Source organism: Cydia fagiglandana, chromosome Z (genome assembly GCF_963556715.1).
Source record: "Cydia fagiglandana chromosome Z, ilCydFagi1.1, whole genome shotgun sequence".
Lineage (NCBI taxonomy): Eukaryota > Metazoa > Arthropoda > Insecta > Lepidoptera > Tortricidae > Cydia > Cydia fagiglandana.
In genome coordinates, this window is record NC_085959.1 from 25,531,277 (window position 1) to 25,553,168 (window position 21,892).

A 21,892-nucleotide genomic window follows, 5' to 3' on the forward strand; every position below is an offset into this window, starting at 1 on the left:
ATAGTGCCAAACAACTTAAAAAACCCATTTAACGAACGTACTGTAACTGTAGGTCCCTACGCCTTTTTACTATGAAGGGGAGACTTTTTGTGATAGGTAACTCAAATACGGCTAAACTGATCAACTTTATCAAAAAATCGTTTTGAAAGACACTAGAATTGGACCGAAAAAAAAATTACACCCGGACTTAGGTATACATACCTAGGGAAGGTTTCGATTTTTTTTTTAGATTTTATTGTACGATTTTGTCATATTTATTGATTTATATACCTATATTGCAGTTTTCTAGCTCTATAACAATCACGGAGCAAAGCCTCGGACAGACGTACATGGCGCAACTATATATAAGGGTTCCTAGTTGACTACGGAAAGGGGAAAGGGAAACTACAAAGTGAGATAAATTCATTTGAAAACAAATAGGTTTTGTAGCTACCTTCAACTTCGTTCCTACAGTCGTTAAGACTCATCAAAATAGAAACTTTGTTAATGTTAATATCCACCTAAATATTTTATAGGTTTCATTGAGAACATAGTTACTTACATTTGATAACTTTTATATAGACATAACTACTAATTAGAGCAGTTTATAAGTTCCCCGCTCTACCTTTTCGTCCTTGCCGCACCAGCCGTGTCGCGACTGTTAATAACCGATTTTGGGTCATTCTACAAAAAGCTCATTCCCCTGGCCATACCTCGTCGCAATTTCCCAGGCTGATCGGTGATCACGTGGCGCTTTCCATAGTAAATTCGGGAAGCTCCGGCCCGGCCACGGCCCAGTCTAACGTGAGTCATCCTTATCCGTGTCAAGTTCCATGTATAACCTAATCTCCTGGGAATTTGCGAATAGATAGCCAGGGTTTGCTGTAGAATGACTTTTTTTATCGTTTTCTTTTTTAAGGGTCCAGCAGACCATCGTCAGCGTTTACGGCCGAGAACTAGACAAAACGGTGACGGCAACAATAATAGTCATAACAAAGAGAGCATCCTCAGCGAAGAGAAAAGTTATAGTAATACCAGTAAAGATTTATTCGGTTCAAGTGGCAGAACCGAGATCGGAGATAATAATGACGAAGTTATAGTAAATCCCAGCAAATTGAGCTATAAGACAATAGATGATGATGACTATTGTCGATTTTCTGAAATTTGCCTTCGTGGAGACGGTAAAAAAGGATATATCGCCGACAATTATACGCACACTAAAGAAGCCGGGGTCAGAATAAGTATCAACAGCGAGGACAGCCGGCCGGGTCGAAGAAGTATTCCCGGGCGGTCTGATGGCGAGGACGAAGAGAACCAGGAGGCAGAGCTAGGCTCGGGCGCCGACGGGCGGACGGACGCGGAGCGCGCCGCCGCGCCCGACGCCGAGCGGCTGCCTCCGGACGGTGCCAGCTGCTCGGCTCCCGATGATCACATTGTTAAAGTAACTACGCGTTTAGCTTCATTTTCACTGTTTAAATCACAAGTTGTCTTTAGAGTAACATATCTTCTGCCGACGTTTATTTACGCATACTTACTTAAACTTAAAATCGAAGATAAGTAGGTGCAAAAAAAGTAAACTATTTTTATGGGTAGGTACCCTCTTAATCTCCATCGCTAATACGTGATTCGTGAATATTTTGTTTCCTAAAAATAGCTTTATTTAACGTTCATATTCATAAGGGCATTGTTTATGTCATCTTAGTAAGTATAAGTGCTTAATGTAGTTTTTCATCTAAGTATCCCGACGTGTCACCATATGCCTAATAGATAAATGATGCCGTGAACGAGGATATATGTAACAGTTTAGATATATACCTAATGGTATGATAATAAATTAGCTTCCTACACAACCAAGTAACTGTCACATCTGAGTGGTATTAAATAAATAATATAAATATAAGACAAACTGTGTTATTTTATCTTTAAAGGTAATATATATGTAGCTAGATGCTAACGTTACAGGAGCGCGCTTGCTACGCCGCGTCGCGATCTTCGGGCAGCTACCGCCGCGACAGCGGAGAGCCCTTCCGAGCCGATGGTACGAGCAACGTATCCCGCACCACACCCGCGCGCGTCATCACACGCGCATTCACACAATACCTACCTACATAATGGACTTGTCATATCTTACTGAAAATAGTCACCTGCCTTTGCCTGCAACTGAAACAAATGGTCGGAAGTGACTTATATCATGATATTAAATCACAGAATAAATAATAGTACTAGGTACAGAAGACTCACTCTCTAACAAAACGCGTCTGTTACGATCAGCACACATATGGCCGCTAGGTGGCGACAGCGCCACGCGCGGCTTATGGCTTTCCCCAAAATTGGTGTGGAACGGATATGTACTTTTAGCTACCTGTACCAAAGCGACGAAATCGCGGAGTGAGCCACGCCTGATTAAGTGTAAAGGTTGACTCACGCTAGACCGGACCGGGGCCGGGCCAGAGTTTCCGGCGCTTCGTTTTCTATCGATAGCACCACGATCAACCGTCATAGAAAATGACATGTCGGACGCCTCAGCTCGGGCCTGGCCCGGTCTAGCGTCACTCATCCTTAAAATTACTCATTGTCGAAATGAAAAGTTGAGTGTTAACTGGGTAAAAGCACCCAACTCGAACTATTGGTTTGAGCGCCAAAAGTGCCGTAATTGATACTTATTTTACTAAGAATTTCTGTAATAAAAGTATTGATATCATAATTAGGTATGTGAAACGAGAGCCAACTCCAACATTTAGAATACGCGTAGTTGTTGACTTCGCCCGCAATACGAGTACTACAACTTCGGTTGGGTTGTAAAGTTTAGAATTTATCTTGACTAGTTTTTATATCAACAAACAAATATTTAGAAAAGTAACATTCATATTATACAAATATAATATAGTTATAGCATGCACGTAAAAACTAGCCAAGTTAATTCAGGAATTAACTTGGCTAGTTCAGTAACTTTAATTACAGCCCAAGCGAACTAGAACTTGGCACTCATATATGTACCTAGATATCAATTGTTTTTCCGGCGAAGTGAACAATGACTCAATACTGTGGATGTTGAACCTGGCTCTCATTTCACATTAATGTGATTGATGGGAGCATTATTCAATTCAATTCAATTCTTTATTCGTTCATCACAGTTACATAAATAGGTGATAACTTAATATTCTAAGGAACAGCCATGATGTGCCTTTTGGCGTACGAAATAATTTCTTATTATCTAACTAAGTATATACATTTTTTTACAGTATTTACATGGGTAATGAGATTGGCATATGCAAATTATATAATTTAGTGAGACAATTCATATAAGTACTTATACAAAAAAAAATGAAAAAAAATGACAAATGTTTATGTTATAACTATGCTAGGAAATAATTATGCTAATAGATTACAATTCATTATTTTAGCATATGGCAATATCATTAAAATAATCAGTTACACTATAATAACACTTATCTAGTTAATATTTAAATAATAAGGACTTATATGTATCTACATTAACAGTGGAAGCAGAAGGTGTTCTCCGGCCAGTTCGCAACTACAAAGGAATTTACTTGCCCTCAATTACCAACAGTTTTACAGTACGTACCTAGTCAGACCAAGAAAAGTCTGCAGCGGTTTTGATAGCACACGCAGTTCAAGTGTTGTTTATACGTCATAATTGGTCATAATTTCATAGAAGTTTGACTTTTAAAATAACACTTGCAATGGGTGTGATATCAAAATCGCTGCAGACTTTTCTTGGTCTAATTCTAACAAACAGAAACAACACACAAATAAATAAATATTGGTTGGTACCTTGTAAGACTAAAATCGCTTCAGAGTTTGTATTTTGGAATAGCTTAGGTATTTATTAATTTATTTAATTCTTGACTTGGCTTACGTATACAACATGTAATCCCAATATACATACCTACATTACTTGCCCTCTATTATTAATAGTTTTACATTAGGTACCTACCTACGTAATGTGACTAAAACATGCATTAAGGCTCTTTTAGACGGTGCGAGAACTCGCATGCGAGTTTCATTACATTGCGGTATTTGATTGGTCGGCTGAATTGGATGTAACCAATAGTCCTCATGTAACTATAATCGCATACGAGTTCGCGCGCCTTCTAAAATTGCTGCTTAAATTAATTATGGTGTCATAATTAAGCGTAGGTAAATTTAAAAATCTTCTTAATTAATTACACGTAATAAATAACGTATAAATTCTATATCTTGTATATTTTTTATACATTAGGGAAACAAACGGCATATATTATAATTCTTATAGCCTAAGAAAGATATTTTAACACATTAGCCAAAACAGTTTCCATTGAATTTCCTGAATTTATTGCCCCTATTGGATTTACAGACTGTATAAGGTAGTACTTGTCTTCCATACATTAAATGAGCGTGTATTATAAATTATAATTAATATATTTCAGCACGAGGGAGTGGAGCTCTCCTACCAACGATACTCGAGAAGACAACGGCAGAAGTCGTTAATCATGGTCAATGTTGTCGACTTTCTTCTCAAAGTAAGTATGAACCGATAGTTTACTTCCGAAGTTCTACTTAATTTAATTTAAATTGTGTACAATACCTACATATTTAGATAGTACTACTACTACTTTTCTCTGTTCTCATTTTGAAAATAGATTACACTTTTAATTTGCAATTAGGTACGTACTCACCAAATAGTCACCAAGCCATCTTAAGACAGTTAAGCGACCGTATCGCAATGTTTGTAAAACGTAAGTTACCTATAATAGTATATTATGAATTAAAGTAATGTTCAATCACTTACATATAATTATGTATTTATATTTATTTTCAGGTTAGCTTATCCATCATATATCTCGCAACACATTCAAAAACAGATGCAAGTAAGTGAAATAGGTACATACGGCAGGACCGGTACAGCTAAGTATTGCCTCTTTCTTTAGAACTTGGCCGCACACAATGGAAAGCATTGAACTCCGAAAATTATTTATTATCACCATGCCAATAGATTTTCTTCTTTTCGGCTTGTGCAATATTTATAATTGTTATAATAAGTAATAGTATACTAGAATAGAATATCTTCATTGCTCTCATGTTTGTGTACAGGTCTTACCTGTGGGTCTTACTCTTGGTACAATAGGTACATTACAACATGTTACCCTAGAAGGATATTGCAATCACATGTACATGTTACTGTAAAGTTACTAAAGTATGCTACTTTTTCAGGTGGTGCCAAATATCCGTCAGAGTCAGCGATCGCGTGGACCGTGGCGTTCTCGCTGCTGAACGTGAGCATATGCCTGCTGGGCTGGTGGCGCTGCTTCGCCAACAACTACCTTCACTGGGCCGCCGCTACCACCTGGATACTACTCGTCGCTCAGGGTATATTCCTATAATTATCTTACCCAAAAAGTACAGCCGCGAGCCCAACACAAAAATACAACTAAGTACATATAACGTTTAATCATTTTGTCATCGTTTTATCGTCTGCTGTTACGTCATTTTCTAACAAGTAGGTCTGGAGTGGGTTATTTTTTTAATCCACAGCCGATTCAGTAAAGTATTTACTCTAAAACTTTACATTAGTAGATTCTGTCACAAGGGAGCAAAATAACACATACCTATTCACGGCGTGGGCGTACAATGAATCGTCAGCGTAGTGAGGGATTCAGTAGTGTATAACGCCCAAGGTGAGTCCGGTCCGGTCTAGCGTGGGTCAACTTAAGTTAAGGGTTAAGGGCCCAGCATAAAAATAAATAGGCTACGTAGTTCTTAAACTAAAAATTCTTTTGACCCTTTTTGAATGTACTTAATTGGTGCGGCAGGGCTCAGCGGGACAGGCATTGGGTTCGAGTCGGCGGAGCACCAGGTGTGGTACATGCTGTTCATCGTGTTCGTGCCGTACGCCATGCTGCCGCTGTCGCTGGGCTGGTGCATGGTGGTGGGACTGCTGGCGTCCATGGCGCACCTGCTGGCCGCCGCGCTGCACATTACCAGCAGCCAGGAACCAGATTGCACTCATCCTCAAGTAATGCTCTCTCTTTCAATGAGTTCCCTCAAAAATAAAATTGCGCATTATTACAAACAAATGTTTTATGTTTAACTTTTGTACATAGGTAGGTACTTATATTATTACATAAGTTTTTAAATGCGTTTTAAACATACGAGTATGTTCGTGATTTTTTTCTCTCGATCGAAAGTCGTAAAATCGATTTGAATCGATGAAGTCACTAAAAGTAAATCCTCAGGATTGTTAATTACATTTTGGCAACCTAATGTGATCTACTGACCTATGTACCTTAAGAAACAACTTAAAAAAAATATAATATTTACAACTTACATAATTATCTATATTAAAACTAATATAATTATCTCATCATCATCATCATCTCAGCCATAAGACGTCCACTGCTGAACATAGGCCTCCCCCTTGGACCTCCACTCGTACCGGTTGGAAGCGATCCGCATCCAGCGTCTAACTAATATAATTAATTAATTATCTATAAAAATAAAATTATATTAATATCTAGTTACGTATGAAATGATGTTTTAAAGATGAATGCACGCAATGCAACCTACAATTATTTGTTTATGATTAAGGAGCAATGCAAGACGCGAATCCTGATAGCCAACACACTGCTTTACTTAGCAGTGAATTTCGCCGGGCTCTACGCCAAGTACCTGACAGACTGGGGGCAGCGCAAGGCCTTCGGGGAGACCTACCGCTCCGTGCGCACGCGCCAGCGGACCAAGCGCGAGAACGACCGCCAGTGGAAACTATTCCAAAGTGGTATGATCTCTCACATACTTCACTCGCCATCCACAAGTAGGTAATAGAAGGATGATAAGTACTTTTTAGTGAAACCTAGACCATATTAGGATGAATATGAGACGAGAATTTTAAAAATTAAAACGTTTATTTTTGAATAACTTTATGTATACCTAAATTTATATGGTTCCTAAAACAGTTAAAAATTTAACTTGTTTCGCTTACCTTAGGAGAACAAAGTGTCCCAATCACTTACTTGTACTTATACATCTATTAGAGTGTCATGTCATACAAATATAAACCCATTTAATTAATTTACGTACAGTAATCCCGGACTTCCTGGCCAAGGAGATCGCCAACCACGTCTCGAGGGAAGGGGAGTTCCAAGACCAGCAGTTCAATAACTTGTACATTCAGCGGCACCAAAATGTATCCATACTTTACGCCGATATAAAAGGGTTCACTGGTAAGTTAGTTACACATCTACAGATAAATAGTGTAAATGACATTGATATATCTAATTAGAATATGATATACCTAGAACGGCTGCAGACTCCGTGCGGCAGCTGATAATCAAATATGAATCAATATCATAATGAAATTAATGAATAATAAATAGTTCAGGCTTTATACATATACGAGTATAACGGGGAGTGCTCGGAGGAATTGTTCGGATTAATCCCTTCCGCTTCTTTCCTGACTTGCACAGCCAAACTTTACTGTGGAATGTAATGTCGCCTGCGGTATTTTCGGACCGGTAAGACTTACGGACCTCCAAGATAATAGCATACTCCCATCTTAAATGCCGGCAACGCACTTACAACCCCTCTCGTGTTGCGGGTATCCGTTGGCAACTGTAATCGCTCACCATCAGGCGATTTGTCTGCTCGTTTGCCTCCTAAATAATACATAATATATATATACACACATACCTAACATTATTTAACATATTGCAGAATTATCAAGCAAATGCAGTGCAGAAGAACTTGTAAAATTATTGAACGCCTTATTCGCTCGGTTTGATCGATTGGCATCGGTGAGTGAATTGAAATATTATTGTTTTAAGGAGGTAAGCACAAGCAAAATCACATTCTACGGGGTTTAATATAGCAATAAATATAATGACGTTAATGAGCACTAAATGATACAAGACGAAAGTGGAGGACCCGCGCGAAATCACCTTTCGACTACAAAAATATATTTCTAAACACCAAAAATAATAAGTCTAACATTACAATAGTTTTAGTTATTTTAGTCACGACTGTACTTCAAATGATATTCTAAATTTGTAGTTAGGTACCGGTCTAAAATTGTCAAGCAACTACCTATATTTATTTATGTATTCCTTACGGCCGCTGTTGTATTACAAATCAAAAACTAGTGTCCGACCGAAACATGCTTTTTTGCCGAAACCGAAACCGAAACCGAATGTTCGGCTTTGGCTCTAGTTTCGGCCGAAACCGAAACCGAAACCGAAACTTTTGTAGACTTGTTAAAATCGTTGAAAAAATGTTATAAAACCCCTTTTATACACATATTATGGGGCTGTCAACACCCAATATCCTTGAAATTGATGTTACTTAAGCAGTTTTTTAAGAAAATTACTAGAGTTAAACCAAGATAATTCTGCAACGATTTTGATAACACACGCTGTGAAAGTGTTATTTTAAACGTCAAAACTTCTATGAAATTATGACGTATAAATAACATTTGCACTAGTTGCACTGCGTATGCTATCAAAATCATTGCAGAATTTTCTTGGTCTAACTCTATTCATTCACCAGTCAAGTTATTAACATGTAGATACAGGGTCAACCAAAAAACCAACCAAAAACGCAAGCGCGAAATTTTTTGTTGATAATATCGCAAGGCCGGGTACCAATCTTCACCTGGGCCTAAAAGTCCGAAGTGCCCCAGTGAGGTGAACTTTCATGCGAAGTCAAAGCCGTGCTTCAGGCTTCAGGACTAGTAGTTGAGCACAGACTCCAACCAATGTCCATTGTATGTATTAAAAAGCGAGACCGCAGGCCGAGCATGGCGCAGCGAGGCCAAAGGCTAAGCTGAAGTAGAGGACATGTGGAACACAAACCAATAGTAAATTGAGGTAAAATCACTCATTCACTCCGAAACAATTAGACAGTGTGCGCGTTATAGGTATTGACAGTCTCTTAAGACTGCGTCGAGCGTCCAGTGGCGCCCTCATTAGTGGAATTGTGTTTTATAATAAAGCAATTAATTTCTGTACCTATACATGAATCAGTATAATATGTCATAGGTATTAATATTGTTGTCCTACTCGTACTTATTCTCCAACTTTTGGTCTTATTCCGAAGTACCATTTCGTAAGTTTCGGCCCGGCCGAAAGGTTCGGCCGTTTTTTGGCCGAAACCGAAACTACAGCCGAAACATGATTTTTTGGCCGAAACTGGCCGAAACCGAAACCGAAACCGAACCTTCGGTCGGACACTATCAAAAACATACGTGGAATAGACGTCTGAATTGCTTTGAAAATAATTTCACTTAGGTTATGTTTGCAGGAGAATCATTGTTTACGAATTAAGCTTCTGGGAGACTGCTACTTCTGCGTGAGCGGGCTGCCCACCGCGCGGCCCGACCACGCGCTGTGCTGCGTCAACATGGGGCTGCACATGATCCGCGCCATCCGCGACGTGCGCTACAACACGCAGGTAACCTCTCTAAACATTGAATTTCTTCTAGTTTATTGCCAAACAAATGATATCGGTCTGCAATAAATTACGGTACGATTCTAAAAAATGTCCTATAATCTGAGTTACTATCAAACTCTGCTGTATATGCGACTTTGAAACTTGTAACATCATTAATTGAATCATTTTTATACTTGTATGATATTGCTCTTAGGACAGTGGTATGTTTTGAACACAGGCCTATAAAGAGATTAAAGAGTGATTCTGATTGTTTAGTGGTATGTGTACCTACAACCAGTTTGTTGATGAACACGGCAGGTAGACCTGGACATGCGCATCGGCATCCACAGCGGCACGGTGCTGTGCGGCGTGCTGGGCCAGCTGAAGTGGCAGTTCGACCTGTGGTCGCACGACGTCACCGTTGCTAACCATATGGAGAGCGGCGGCCTACCCGGGTAACACTTATACAATTTTTCACCATATTCATATGTGACGTTCCAGTACTTTCCACATCAGTACCTAGTCCCTAGTCAACCATGACAAGGACGATAGTTAATATTACCAAAAAGAATAGATAGTAAAGAGGGGCCCTGTCATAGTAAATGTTGTAGTCACTGTAAATTTACTGCCATCTATCGACACACGACTATAACTCAAAATAAACACGTATAAAATTATCAAAAAAAATGAATATATACTTGGTCAAGCAGATCTTGTCAGTAGAAAAAGGCGACAAATTTGAAAAATGTAGGCGCGGAGGGATATTGTCTCATAGAAAATTTGAATTTCGCGCCTTTTTGTACTGACAAGATTTGCTTGACCATCTATATATGGTTTGTATTATTATTTTTAAGCTAATTTAATGTTTTATATTTACTTAATTGTGTTGTAATAAATAATTTACTATATACGCGATATAAAAAAAAATATATTTTATTTTGATATTACTTTTTTGACACCTTTTGTCACAATTTACTTCCTATGATGACGATCTTACTTTTGTCTAAGTTCGACACAAATATAGCCTATACGCTGAAAGCATCCACATTATTCTACATGACATGATATAGCAGGGATGGATGTGATTTTAACAGATTAATAGACCTACTATTGTAATATTCCAGTCGTGTCCACATCTCGGAAGCCACGCTGCAATGTCTGAACGGCGCCTTCGACGTGGAGCCGGGCGAAGGCGAGACCCGCGACCCCTACATCCGCGAACATGGGATCACCACGTATCTCATCCACGCCTCGGAGCAGCCTCGCCGCTCCCGGCACCGTTCTAGACCCAGGTCTTTCCATACCCACTCTAATTAAAAAGGATAAACTAACACCAAACCTATACGCTTTTTAGAAATAATCATCTGCATACGTGTGCTAACAGGGGCCAAATTCGACACGTACAAGTATCAGATTTCGCATCCACGTCGAATCAACAGTTGATTTTATTGCATACTGAGTGTTGATTCCATCAACGGTGGATAATATCATTTGGTACAACCAAAACTCAACTCTAAGGGTGGTTCGGTTTGGTTTGCTTGTAGGATGGATTGTTAATGTCAAATTTTGACATTGTACGTATTCGAGAACTTATGATTTTTCCCAGATCAACGGGAGATCAACACGATATCGATACGTCAAACGTCGCTTGTCGAATAGGGGTCCTGGGCACGTATAAACCTGTAATTTTTTTTTCAGTGTCCCAACGAGCCATAACACCTCCGAGTCCAGTAACCGTCGCCCCAGCAGCATCTTGGAGGATGAAACCAATACAGATTGGACTCCAGAAATACCCTTTCAGAACGTAAACCATTTTTTTAATACCATACCGAAGCGACACTGGACCACTATAGTCGTCCGGTCGGTCTATAGTCCACATGCTCTCCCAACTGAGCTACAGACCACACCCGTCGATAATAATAATTGAATAGAATCGTTCGCAGACGTTTCTGCTTAGTACAAAATTACTTTAGTATGGGATGGCGCATCATTACCTACTGGTGAATTTGCAATATGACTTGGAACTCCGGTAGCCGTTTCAGAAGTATGGTGGAAATATTCGCCGTCCTCGGGTGTCTCAGCTGGCAGAGCATGGACTAATTTAGTGATCCAGTATCGCGGGTATTTCTAAGCTTAAAACGAAGTGTTACAATTCAATTTACATTATCTCTACTTGCATAGATAAATTAAATAACTGTACGTATAGAGTGCTCACTCCATACATCAGATTTCATACCAAAATGCTTATTGTTTTCGTAGTCGACATCTAGCCTCCTAAGGCCCAGCCAAACAAATACGAATCCAGAATTTGCCACTGAAATTTGAACCTTTAGTGCAGGGAATAGAGTAGATTTTGGATTTGTTTGAAAATTGAACGAAACAAAACAAATGCGACTCTGTTCCAATTGAATATGATTTGAATTTCATCGAACTGGAATAAGTACTATAGGTAGGACCTTGGGCCTTAGGAGACTAGCGTCAAGTAGCGGATCTGTACGGCTGCCATCAGTTTGGCATTGACATAAACGCTATGGCGAACGAAATTTACTTTCTATATATCTCTTTCGCACTAATATGTGAGTACGAGCGAGATGCATACAAAGTAAATCACGTTCACGATAGCGTTAAAATGTCAATGCCAAAGTTGCCAAACTGATGGTAGCCGTATTGGACTCTATGTTTACTTATTTCTGTATGCTACTTGTAAACATTATGAATTTAATACTCGTACCTACATAGAGTATATCGTATACCTACCAAATCCTATTAACTTGCATGAATATGTGTAGATGTTTCTAGTGCATCCCGAGTTTATGCCCATCGTGTATCCTCTCAGGGATTATTCTTAAACATGAGAGCGGCCTGGAATTCCCGCTGTGCAGTGAATGCTAAGTAAAGCGAAAGTAAAGAGTGTAATATTTGTGTTTGCAGTACTACTCGGTGAGTGACGACGAGGAAGCGCAGGCGGCGTTGGACTTGCCCCCCGGCCTGGAGCACGGCTTCGATTCTGACGACGTGACACCGCTGGCCGATGTATTTATTATACTGTTTACCTACTAATCACAACTTTAAATACGTTTTGACATATGTTATATGTTTTCGTGTGTTGAACATAACCCGTGTTTGGTTGCGCAGGAAGAGGACATAATCAACCATTCGATCGAGGTGGGCACGAACCGCCGCATGCGCATGGACAACATGCGGCTGTGGTCGCTGCGCTTCCGGCGACACTCGCTCGAGCACGAGTTCGCGTGCCTCGACGAGCTCACCTTCAAGTCCAACGTCTGCTGCTGCTTCCTGCTGTGGCTCTTCATCTTCGCCGTGCAAACCACCATGCACTACAAGTGAGTTCGAACGTGTCAAGTGTGATTTCAACTATCGTACCTTAGCCCGGCGCTACGTGGCACTATTGTACTATATCTTTATTCTTCATTTGATTGACTAAGTAGGTACATACTAATAAAGCTTTAGCGAATGTTACTATACTAACTTACTTTTGGTTACTTGGTTCTTGGTTTGGTTTTAGTTATACATACTTTTTTTATGCAATGCATTACTGTGTAACTATGGGTTACTATTTCTGCTATGCGATTAATCGATATATACAGGGCGTCCCACAGCTATGCCACATGGAGGGTAAGTACCCTGAATATTGTAGATAGAACATTTTGCTGAAAGAAGACATTATTTTAATTTAAAAAACAATTTAAACTGCATTCATAGATTTTTAAATAATTACATGGTTGAACCGGGAATCGAACCCGCTACACGGAAAAAAAAACACCCTGTAGCTTTTTCATACCGATCGAAAGGCTTCATCATAAGGATTATTTTTTGCTAAATAACATAGTGTCGGTAATAAAAAGAAACCCATGAATTTTAACATTTTTAATTCAAGTTAACCAATTTAATTTATCAAATGCTCAAAATGAGTGTCATTCTGTTGAATACAAAGCCGCTCTCTTTTGATTATTTCGCTAAATTTCACATCAAATGTTAAAATTCATGGTCTTCCTTTAGTTTCTGACACTATGTTATTTGGCAAAAAATAATCCTTATGATGAAGCCTTTCGATCGGGATGAAAAAGCTACAGGATGTTTTTGTTTTCTCGTGTAGCGGGTTCGATTCCCGGTTCAACCATGTAATTATTTAAAAATCATGAATGCAGTTTAAATTGTTTTTAAAATTAAAATAATGTCTTCTTTCAGTAAAATGTTCCATCTACAATATTCAGGGTACTTTCCCTCCATGTGGCATAGCTGTGGGACGCCCTGTATATTAGGTGTCTAGAGTAGAGATAACCGGGATGTGGAGATAACCGGGGTATTGAACTATGACACAAACACGTAAAAAGTGCTCCGTGCTTTGGTTTGATCCTGTCTTTTTGACCGGCTCTATACTTTCCTATGATAGCCCAGCAAACATTTTTGGTCGATATTCCGAAAAAGGCACCTATGTTAGGTCGCACAATTTAGGGGACCAAAATGAGGCACGTCGAATCGACGTCGTGGGCACGTCGAGTCGACATAAATGGGGAAAAAACGCACGTGCCGGCGACGTATTTATTGACGGTAAATTAGTGATTACAACCATTAGGTCAACACTAGGTCATGTTTCCGACGTGGATTCGACGTCGCCACGACGTGCCGCGTAGTTAAAATGTACTAATTTGGTAATCTTTATCACCTTTAGACGCGATGGCGACATATTATTATCCATATAATTACTCTGCGAGGCAATATTTAGATGAGACGCGATGAAGAGAAAAAGAGACACAAACATTACGCTTATATATTCTTTTCACTCAGAAACAAAATGTCCAACAAGAAAACAACTTTAAGTTGTGCAATGATAATGGCGGCCACTAAGTCATGTAAAATAATTTAGGCCGATTACGCTGATGAAGAACGATGAAATCTAGTGCACAGAAAATTTTTTCGTGCAGTATGTTAGGTTTACATACAAAACTATCGATGGGCTTTTGAAATATTTAAGTTTTCAACATTTTATAAAATCAAAATGCATATATTTGCTTGTAATTGAGTGTTGTAATTGAATATTTGTGTGTGTGAGTGCATTGACTTGATAAAAAATATTGTTTTATTTTGAATATTAGCACAATGAAGTACCGTGCGATGGCACCATTCAAGATATAACAATTTAAATTATGCAATTTCATATTTAGCATCTCGTTATAATGAAAGAAAATGGCGGCACAACCTTATGGTATTGATAGTACTTTACAAGTGATTTTAACTATATGCGGTCACAATTTGGTATCTATTTTAAGTAACATTTACCTAAAATTAGTAGCAAAATCGACATAAAATCGACGACCTAAAGGTCTCCGTATAAGAAATAATTACGTCGCAAATACACCTAAAACGTCTTATTAGTACATTTGATCTATTGGTCAGAACTTGCAGTTATGTTTACCTAATAATTCGACTTATTTTCAACCATTAAGTCCCTGACTTCATGGTCCCCGTATAAGAAATAATTACATCGCATATACACCTAAAATGCCTTATTAGTACATTTGACCTATTGGTCAGGGTACGAAGTTAATTTTACCTAGTAATTCGACTTATTTTCAACCATTAAGTCCGTGACTTCATAGTCCCCGTATAAGTAATAATTACGTCGCAAATACACCTAAAATACCTTATTAGTAGATTTGACCTATTGGTCAAGGTTTAAGGTTAATTTTACCTAATATTTCGCCTTATTTTAAACCCCTAAGTCCCTGACTTCATGGTGTATTTATGAAGTGAAATTTACGTTTTATTATCCCTATATTTTGACTTGGAAGTAAAAATGTACAATACGTAAAATAATTGGTGACTTAGGACGTAATTTTCACTTAAATTGGTAAAATCTTCTTCGAGCCTAGGAAAAAATACTTAAAATGTTTGCTGGGAGCCAATCTTGCTCCGTTATATGTATAGTTATATTAAGTTTGGCAAAAAAGTATAACAACTACCCAGATTTTCTACATCTATTTCAACATATTAGTGATAACATTTCGCAATTAGCGACAGAATTAAAATTCTGAGTGTATCAGACTGAGTATACTTGTATAACGGTGTTGTATGTGGGTCAAAAAGATCACTGTGTTACGTTCTTTCCTGTAGACATACACAAGAGTTAAGGGCTATAAAGGCAGGAGAGAAAACTAGCCTGTTCGCGCTAACTGTACATTTTCTCTCCTGTGGGCAATAGTTAACAGCTTGTGGGCATGTAAGTAATGTTTTTATCATAGTTCCGTAAATAAAAGGAGGACCTTTTTAAGTGGGTAAGGGTTAAATAAGAAAATTAACCTTTATAGCCCTTAACTCTTGTGTATGTCTACAGGAAAGAACGTAACACAGTGATCTTTTTGACCCATGTATTAGAAAGTAACGTTGGAGCACTTGTGTTGTGTGTGCGTAGTTGTTGGAAGCTGATGTCGGCGCTGGGCGCGGCGACGGCGGTGCTGGCGCTGGCGCTGCTGGCGGCGATGGGCGAGGAGCTGCCGCGCGCGCCGCGGCTGGCCGCGCTGGCGCGCTGGCTCGGCGCCACCCGCCGCCGCCGCAACCTGCACATATGTACCTTCGTCACTGTCATGTCCATATCTAGGTAACTCATATCCAATTCTACAATATACCTCAAATTTAATTATCATTTGTGACTTATATTTCAACCGACTTCAAGCAAGATTTTAAGAGTGGTTCTCAATTTTGTTGTATGACTTTTTTAATATTTGTTGCTCTTTATGTGACTCCGTCTGGCCGAATTTGAAAATTATGTTTGATTGTATATAAGTAACATATGAATACATACCTACAGATTGATGCCTGTTCTAATGATCGGATCTATGAGGACCTGAGGGAACTCCTCAAATCTTAAAAGCCTATATATGTATAGTGATTTTTGTATTTGCATCAACAAATTAAGCATGCACTTTCAAAAAAATGTCATTTGATGAAGAGGAATTGCTGATGATGATCAGAACGAAACTCTTGAACGACGAATAGTTCACGTTTGCCGATTCGATTCGTTATATTTGCTAAGCAAGTTAGGTTTTTAAGCCACATATTTGTCAATCTCGAGTTCTAATGACGGGATAAATGAGTGAGGAATCGAGGGAACTCCTCAAATCTTATAAGCGTACTAGCGATTTCTTTAGAGTTTTTATTCGCGTGAAGACCAAGATGGAACTTCTCTACAAAAGATATTTAAGAGTCTTGAGGCTAATTATAATTGTTATGAGAGGGCTGTAAATAATTAAATGGCATTTCAAACTGTTTTGTGAAGTCCGCTTATTTCTATTAAAGATTAATATTTACATAGTTGCTAAGTACCTATAGGTACATTTATATTTTACATTGTATGATCAAATTATTAAATTTTACGCCTTAAATTCCTAACAATGGCTACTTTTAAACAAGGATTTTATAATACCTATTTTAACTTGTTTTTTTTTTCAGCACTATCAAGTTATTTATTTGTGACCTATCAACATGCGACGAAACTGTGCTCGAAGCGGAGAAAAATACTAATGAGTGTTATAGTCCAGAATATGTAGTATTTACATGGATACTGTGCCTCATCGCCTTAACATCTATCCTGAAGCTATACTATTTGATCAAGATTTTGTTGGCTACGATTAGCGTAATCATATACGCCATTTTGTTGGTGAAGTTTTACAAAGATAAATCAGCCCCATCTGCGTAAGTACCTAATAAAATCATTGTTTATTAAATGTAAATGTTTACGCAAGTAGGTAACATAAATGTTTGGCACTCCAATTCCAATAATAAATAATGGAGTGAAAAATCATTTACTTGAAAACAAGATTTAGTGATACCACACAACGGTTCTGGGCCGACCAGAATATAAGTATGTATTTATAATACATACATATATAGGAATCTACCTAATGATGTTAAAATAGTTTCAGCCAAATGGAATTCTATCAACGAATGTTGATTCTAATGATGGTGTTCCTGGCGATCGTGGTGAACCACGCGCGACTCGTGGAGGTGACGTCACGCCTCGACTTCCTGTGGAAGCTGCAGGCCGAGACCAACCTCGAACAGATGAGGGACAACCAGCGCACCAACAGATACCTGCTCAAACACATCCTGCCCGACCACGTCGTCAACCATTTCTTGAGCAAGGAACGCCGTCCCGATGTATTCAAACATTTATATTCTGCATATCAAGTATTTAACATAGTTTGTTGATTTTACTTTCACTATCCACGTAACTGATGTAAATATAAATAGAGAGATGTGTTTTAATGCGGAAAAGTTTGTATTGTCGGCAGGAGCTGTACTCGCAGTGGCGGCACGAGGTGGGCGTCATGTTCGCGGGCATCCCCAACTTCCACGAGTTCTACTCCGAACAGAAGGCCGTGGACTGCATGCGCTTGCTCAATGAGATTATCTGTAAGAAATTCCTTGTGCCCTAATTATTTTAGTTTAATACATGCTCAGCTATTACAAACGTTATAGTATGTATCACAAGGGCAATTAAGGTAGGTATGTAGAAAGCTAGCTTTCTACATATACCTACTGTTGTTTTCTCTATAGTTCATTTGATATAAAGCCTCTCTCTTTTACTGATTTCTTGGGGTAAATATATTATGTTAAACAGTCTTATGAAAAAGTTTTGTTTACAGTTGATTTCGATAACTTGCTAAGGGAGCCACGTTTCAAGAGCATTGAAAAGATCAAGACTATAGGCGCAACATACATGGCTGCGTCAGGACTCGACCCCAACGACAAGGCAAGCGCCGCTATTCACTTTATGTGTATCTTTGCGAAATATAGGTATTATAGGCAATATCTATGAGGTAAACGTACTAGTGCTCGATATGCTAATGCCCAATAGATGGCACCTTGCTGTCACCTCTATTGACAATTACTTAAGTTTCAAGATGACATGTACTGGAACCACATCGAGCACCAGTACGTTTACCTTACAGTGAGGGAGAGTGAGGGCATCACAAAATAAGTTTTATTATTATCATAAACTTGGTTTATGATACAAGCTTTTATCGCTGACTGTACTTTTATTTCAACGGGTAACAAATAGTGACCGAGACAATTCTAACAAACCCAAACAGAGTTCCTATGTCCACCATCCAGCTTTATATGATCAGCTCTATGTCATATTAATATTGCATTGTCATCCATTTTACATACCTATAAGTACCTTTGCAACATTCCAGCTTCATCAGAGACCGGGCAGTGGGTATTAACTATAACTATTTGACAAGCTGTATGTACGGGGGAGGGGTGTGGGGGGAAGGATCCTGTCCTTCATTTTGCTCCTGTAGTAAGTAACCAGTGTTTGCATTGTGTTGGCGCAGACGAGCGACGAGGACTGCGAGCACCTGTGCGCGCTGGTGGACTACGCGTTCGCGCTGCGCGTGGCGCTGGAGGATATCAACAAACACAGCTTCAACAAATTTCGTCTCAGAGTTGGTATGCGCGCATACTTACCGTTATGAATATACCTACCTACATTTTATAAAATTGTACAGCGGAACGGACGGGACGTTTCGAGGACGACATTGTCCTCGTGGTCCTGGAGAAGAGTAACTCCTTAAATAAAACGCGATTAAGTCTCGTTGTGCAATTTAATAATCTGTAAAAATCGTGAAAGTATAATTAAAAGTCATTTTTACATCAAGGAGTTTTTCCAGTGTAAACTAATAAACCTTTACTCGGTTATCACATTGATGATCATATCGATCCATTCCAATGTGTAGGCAGCCTATAGAATTAATTGTATTTTATTATTTATTTAATCAATAAACTCATAGCTAGGTATCTAATACACTCAGCTAGAGCTCATATCTAATGAAGAACAATTTGGCACATCGTCAGTAATTATGGACATTTGAAAATTCTGAGAGATAGTACCTAAGCAGAGCAGACAATAAGGGACTATTGTTTTTACCCTACCAGTGCAAAGTTCGATAAATATTATATATGTATTATACGATGTTCAGGTAAAACGGATTAACCAATCTAGGGCCGATAGTATTTAAAAAGCTCTTACTAGATATATTGAAAGTGTATGATGTGTTGGGGCAGGGATAAGTTGCGGGCCGCTGGTGGGCGGCGTGATAGGCGCGCGCAAGCCCGTGTACGACATCTGGGGCAACACCGTCAACGAGGCGTCGCGCATGGAGAGCACGGGCGCTATGGACCGCATACAAGTCACCAAGTACACGAAAGAGGTAATCTTTGCTTTACCTACCTTCGACAGACTTACGACTATTCCTTCAACAGATGGCGCCTGTAAGCAATAAGTCTCTCTATCGGTTGACGATATAATTAGAGCCCGAACCCGCAACCTATAAGTAGTCACACAAATGGATTTACATCCCCTATTATCAAATAAAATAAGAAATATAGGTGATATACCTATCTGTTTAGAAATGAAGCAAATATAAAAAACCTGGGAGCGATGCGAACTTTGAATAAGTCCTTTTTCCATCAAATCCATAATCTTCCATTTGTTAGCGAGTTACGAATAGACCAAGTACTTGCACACTCGTAGATGGGTTGTGTTCTCATCGATGGTTTAAACATGTAAAACGGCAATGCAGTTGCTGCGCCGGTCCGGATACGAGCTGGAGGCGCGCGGCGAGGTGGAGGTGAAGGGCAAGGGGCGCATGGAGACGTGGTGGGTGGTGCGGCAGCGCGGCGCGGCCGACGCGGGCGCCGAGGCCGCGCCGGCGCCGCCGCGCTCGCTAGTGGCTCTCGTCTACACCATGCTGCAGGCCCGCAAGCGCATCTACACGCACCCTCTAGACGCTACTGCTATGCGTAAGTTACGCTCTTGCTCATTATTTTATGTTAATGTAGCATGTTGCTGAAAATAAAGTCCAATTAGTGGAGACCCAGGGCATCAGATGTTAAATGGGTATCGTGGGTCACAATGGACGAGTTTTTTTGGAAGTGCTGTATTTCCTCCATTTTAAATTGTATCGTTGTCTTAACAGCGCAAGTTAATATCAGGGTGTGTAAAAATTCACGACGAGAATACATGAAAGTTATAGGCAATATTGTTGTGGCGTACCTAAATCGAGCCTGCAATAGTTTAGATTTTTGCCTGAGCATAAATTATGCATTTCGCAGCCTAATTTTTACCAAGGTTCAAAAGTTGAAATTTTAAATCCTCTTCATACCTCTTAGGTATTTGTGATAAACCGATTTCGATGCTAGCACAGTCTGATTTGTGTGTTGCAGCGATCCGCAGCGGCAGCATGCACGACAAGCCGACGCGGTGCAGCACCGCGCCCAGCGGCACGCACCGCCACTCGCGCCCCGGCCGCCGGCTGCCACGGTAACTATCAATAAACTACCAGGCTAGGGCCACTCACGCCAGACACAATCGACGGACTGATTGACATACAATTGAATTTTGCCTAAGATGCTCTGTGCATGACCGTGTACCTAGGCTGCATCCTACCTACTTAGGTACTCTTTACAGTGCACGGTGTGCATTTAAAGGTTCAGGAGGGTGAAAATAGAGATGATCGTTTTTAACGACTTCTAAGCGGATAATAATCGCTAGTTCTGTTTCTGTTCTGTTTTCAGTATGGCTCATGAAAGTTCACGTCCGCCGTCGAAGAGCATGGTAGTGCGGCGGCCCGACATGGCTCCCCCGGTAGTGAGCAGCGTGTCGGCGCCGCACACCCCGGTGGCGCCCCACTCGTCGCCCTTCCCGGGCCCGCCGCCCAAGCCCGGCATCGGAGCCCGCCTGAAAGCGGCGAGCTTCTCCTACCGAGCCCGACCGCAGCGGGACAGATCTCCTAAAATACAAGAGCTGGATGAAGCAAGCGCTAATCCCGCCAATGGGACCCCCAAACTATATAAAAATGGAACTTTTAGACTTCGCTCTGACACAACTAGAATGTAAACAAACATAAACAAAAAATTAAAATACCCCAACGCAGTGAAATGGATGAACCGATTTTAACAAAACATGACCCCACGATACCACCGCTAGAATATAAAGACCGCATCCAAATCAGTTCACACGTTTAACCACCGAAAGACATAACGGTCAAACTTATAACATCCCTCTTTTCAACCCGACGCAAAAAGATTTAAAGTTTAAATTGATTGCGTCGGGCATTTAAATCACTTATTTTTAGAAAGAAGAAATATTGTATCCTAGTTACTTAACTAGTTGCTAGTAGGTACCTACAGTCACCTGCAATAATTATGTTATTCTTCAATGGCTGCAAAAATATGTGACACGCTCTTCGTAGAGTACCTAACATATTATTGCAGGTGACATATACCGGGTGTGGCCTGTAATATGAGCAAAAAATGTAACTGTAGGCTGTAAGTACTCCTCGTACTGACCAACATTTGTTCAGCGACTTTTAAAAATAGCTTGTGTTTTGATTTTTAATACACTTTAAAGTTTATTCCAAGACTCAATGTATTGCGAATTTTGTTTTATTTAAGGCTTGACAAG

At 39.7% G+C, this 21,892-nt stretch overlaps 1 protein-coding gene across 1 annotated transcript; it reads left to right on the top strand.

Moving 5' to 3' along the window:
• Positions 1-908: 908 nt before the first annotated feature.
• LOC134678090 (adenylyl cyclase 78C-like) lies at positions 909-21,345 on the top strand. Its single transcript, XM_063536538.1, has 27 exons — positions 909-1,420; positions 1,942-2,017; positions 3,481-3,557; positions 4,410-4,502; positions 4,802-4,850; positions 5,194-5,349; positions 5,793-5,995; positions 6,568-6,757; positions 7,062-7,202; positions 7,693-7,772; positions 9,274-9,423; positions 9,721-9,857; positions 10,527-10,694; positions 11,101-11,206; positions 12,334-12,435; positions 12,538-12,746; positions 15,836-16,021; positions 16,873-17,115; positions 17,346-17,580; positions 17,715-17,835; positions 18,069-18,175; positions 18,762-18,876; positions 19,492-19,637; positions 20,010-20,229; positions 20,653-20,749; positions 20,837-20,855; positions 20,981-21,345. Exons 4-27 carry the CDS (start codon positions 4,473-4,475, stop codon positions 21,323-21,325), a joined length of 3,555 nt encoding a protein of 1,184 aa, XP_063392608.1. The 5' UTR covers positions 909-1,420; positions 1,942-2,017; positions 3,481-3,557; positions 4,410-4,472; the 3' UTR covers positions 21,326-21,345.
• Positions 21,346-21,892: the final 547 nt, after the last annotated feature.

Coding starts and splice junctions, on each gene's coding strand:
- LOC134678090 (XM_063536538.1), top strand. CDS start 4,473: ATGGTCAATGTTGTCGACTTTCTTCTCAAA. Junction 7,203..7,692: donor CGATATAAAAGGGTTCACTG/GTAAGTTAGTTA, acceptor AACATATTGCAG/AATTATCAAGCAAATGCAGT. Junction 7,773..9,273: donor GGTTTGATCGATTGGCATCG/GTGAGTGAATTG, acceptor TTATGTTTGCAG/GAGAATCATTGTTTACGAAT.